Source organism: Bidens hawaiensis, unplaced genomic scaffold (genome assembly GCF_021521415.1).
Source record: "Bidens hawaiensis isolate Kalapana, Puna unplaced genomic scaffold, B.hawaiensis_p1.1 tig00018564_1, whole genome shotgun sequence".
NCBI lineage: Eukaryota > Viridiplantae > Streptophyta > Magnoliopsida > Asterales > Asteraceae > Bidens > Bidens hawaiensis.
In genome coordinates, this window is record NW_027492807.1 from 357,303 (window position 1) to 359,587 (window position 2,285).

Here is a 2,285-nt window from a genome sequence, read left to right on the forward strand (position 1 = left end):
TAGTTATATTAGGAGTGATTAAGTATTACATTTCATTTGAAAATCGATTTATTACCGAAGCCCAAACTTTGAAAACGAACAATAACCAAATTGTTAGTAAATCTTCAATTTATTAGTGAAGTTTTTTTAATTGACAAATGCGTTAACCTTGAATAAAACCCTATGCGATCGCTTCATGATCTCTCTCATTGTTGGCTTACTATCTGGTTTTTGTTCTACAAACAGGAGACATGGAAGAGAACCACTACCACTCTTGAATCGTGATGGTGTTTTGGTTTAGTGTTAAAGCTTGCATATTTGCATGGAAGTTAACACTATGAAAGGATAGTTTTGTGTTTCATAGGTTCGGTTCTTAGCTTTCTTTTTATCAAAATTAATCCAATCATGGTATTTGTGATTAAAATGGGCTAAGTTCAAATACTTGGAAATTAGTTTGGATGTAATAGAGGAATTAACAGCAATGGGTGAATTGGACTTCGATATTTTTAGGTCCACGTTATCAAGCGGGTTTTATTTATGTATCTAAACTTTTAGTTATGTATTATTTGATCTTTTTATTTGGTAATCTGCTTTTGTTAATGCATGTTAAACATAATTCATTTTGTCAAGTCATTTTTTTACCCAACTCCGTGTAGTACACGGGTTTTAACCTAGTGTGACATTATATAAATGAAAAGTTAATGATGTCGAAGTATAAGTGGACACCTATAAAGATGACACGTGAATACCTTGTTTTGGTTTGACAGTGTTGTAAAATTATTATATATTTAGCATACCGTAGATAAGATGCACTTTCAAATTCCTAATTATCTTAAAGCCTAGAGTAATTATGAGTGAATCTTTATTTATATAATAGTCCATATAACAATATTTAAACCATGAGAAACACTTTATACACACATAAATGCATAGATTTGAATTTCTTATTTATTGTTAATGTATATTATAATATTACTGTTATATTATTATTTTATATTTCGGTTTTCTAAGATGCAGTGACTTTAATCTTCATCGAAGCACAGTGATTGGGTAAAGTGCAAATGAAGTAGTTATCACCCTTGGCAATGGTAATTTGGTCTTTTCCAGTTATGTACACCTTGTCGCTTGGGGCTGCCTTGCATGCATCATACCCTGCCTTGGTCGTTACCACCACGTTATGTGCTCCTTTAGTGTAGTTAAACACTGTTACCATCATAAAATTAATAGTTTGGAGTAAATAGTAAATATATAAATATCTAGACAAACATAATGGTGGTACAGGATGTTGAATAGATACCAAGGGTGTCTTTGGCTTTAAACGTCTTGCCTTGTTCCCAGCCATTGACATTCATCGCCCAGCCTTTTTCATCGCCGACAGTATAAGAAGCTGCCTGAGCTACATCGCACTGAAGCGACATCATTAGTAGACCGAGCACGGCCATTGCCACCACTGCACCGTCTCTTCCCTCAGCCATGGTTCACTCAAAACAAAAGAATATGGTGATTTCTTATTTGATGATTATTGTCTTTTCATTTGTGGGCAGTTGTTGTGGATATGAAACCTATTTATAGCCAAAACCAAGTTTTGAATAATTCGTACACGATTAAATTTTATTTTAACAGAGGTAGCATAGTAATGAGGTTGAGGTGACGTGTGGGGATACAAGGCTGAACCGTATAAATTTAAAATTTCTATAGATGAGACTGATGATGACTTCGTGAAAACCTTCACTACGAAGAGGAGGAGCACATGCAGCCTAGCCTGGTAACCCGCATATCATCAAACTATCGTAGCCCCTCTAATAGAAAGTTTGGAGTGTTTTTTGGGGACATGATGTGATGTAGAAGAGATGGTATATTTTAGTACTATTTCTTTTCTTGAGTTTCATAATAAAATTTTACATACTTTTATTATTTATGTCGTGTCTTTTTGAAGTTAATATTTTGTTGAATATTAAGGCATTGGTTATATGTTGTTTTATGTGATAGAGAAGTTCACCTAAAATTGGTTTAGCCTCATGTCAATATTGTTTAATTAGGCTGACATGTAACTCTCTTTTTTCTCTAATATTTAATTTTATTTAACCGGACTCATGTTTTGCTCTTCCGTTCTGTTCTTGAGTTTTTTTTAAATGAGAGAAATGAAAGAAAAACTAAGGATGGTTAAAAAATAGGTGTTCTTGAGTTTTTTTAGGATGGAAAGGAAAGGAGTAGGAGGAGTTAGGAGAGATTAAATTGGTGTTTTTTTCCAATAAGTTATCCTCCCAAAAATGGGATGATTACTAAGAATAACTATTTTTTAACAT

The 2,285-nt window shown here is 33.1% G+C and overlaps 1 protein-coding gene across 1 annotated transcript; it reads right to left on the bottom strand.

Moving 5' to 3' along the window:
• Positions 1 to 985: 985 nt before the first annotated feature.
• On the bottom strand, positions 986 to 1,653 carry LOC143556340 (basic blue protein-like). The gene is made up of 2 exons (XM_077045680.1): positions 1,277 to 1,653; positions 986 to 1,182 (listed from the first exon to the last, which is right to left on the bottom strand). Exons 1-2 carry the CDS (start codon positions 1,452 to 1,454, stop codon positions 986 to 988), a joined length of 375 nt encoding a protein of 124 aa, XP_076901795.1. The 5' UTR covers positions 1,455 to 1,653.
• Between the last annotated feature and the right edge of the window lie 632 nt (positions 1,654 to 2,285).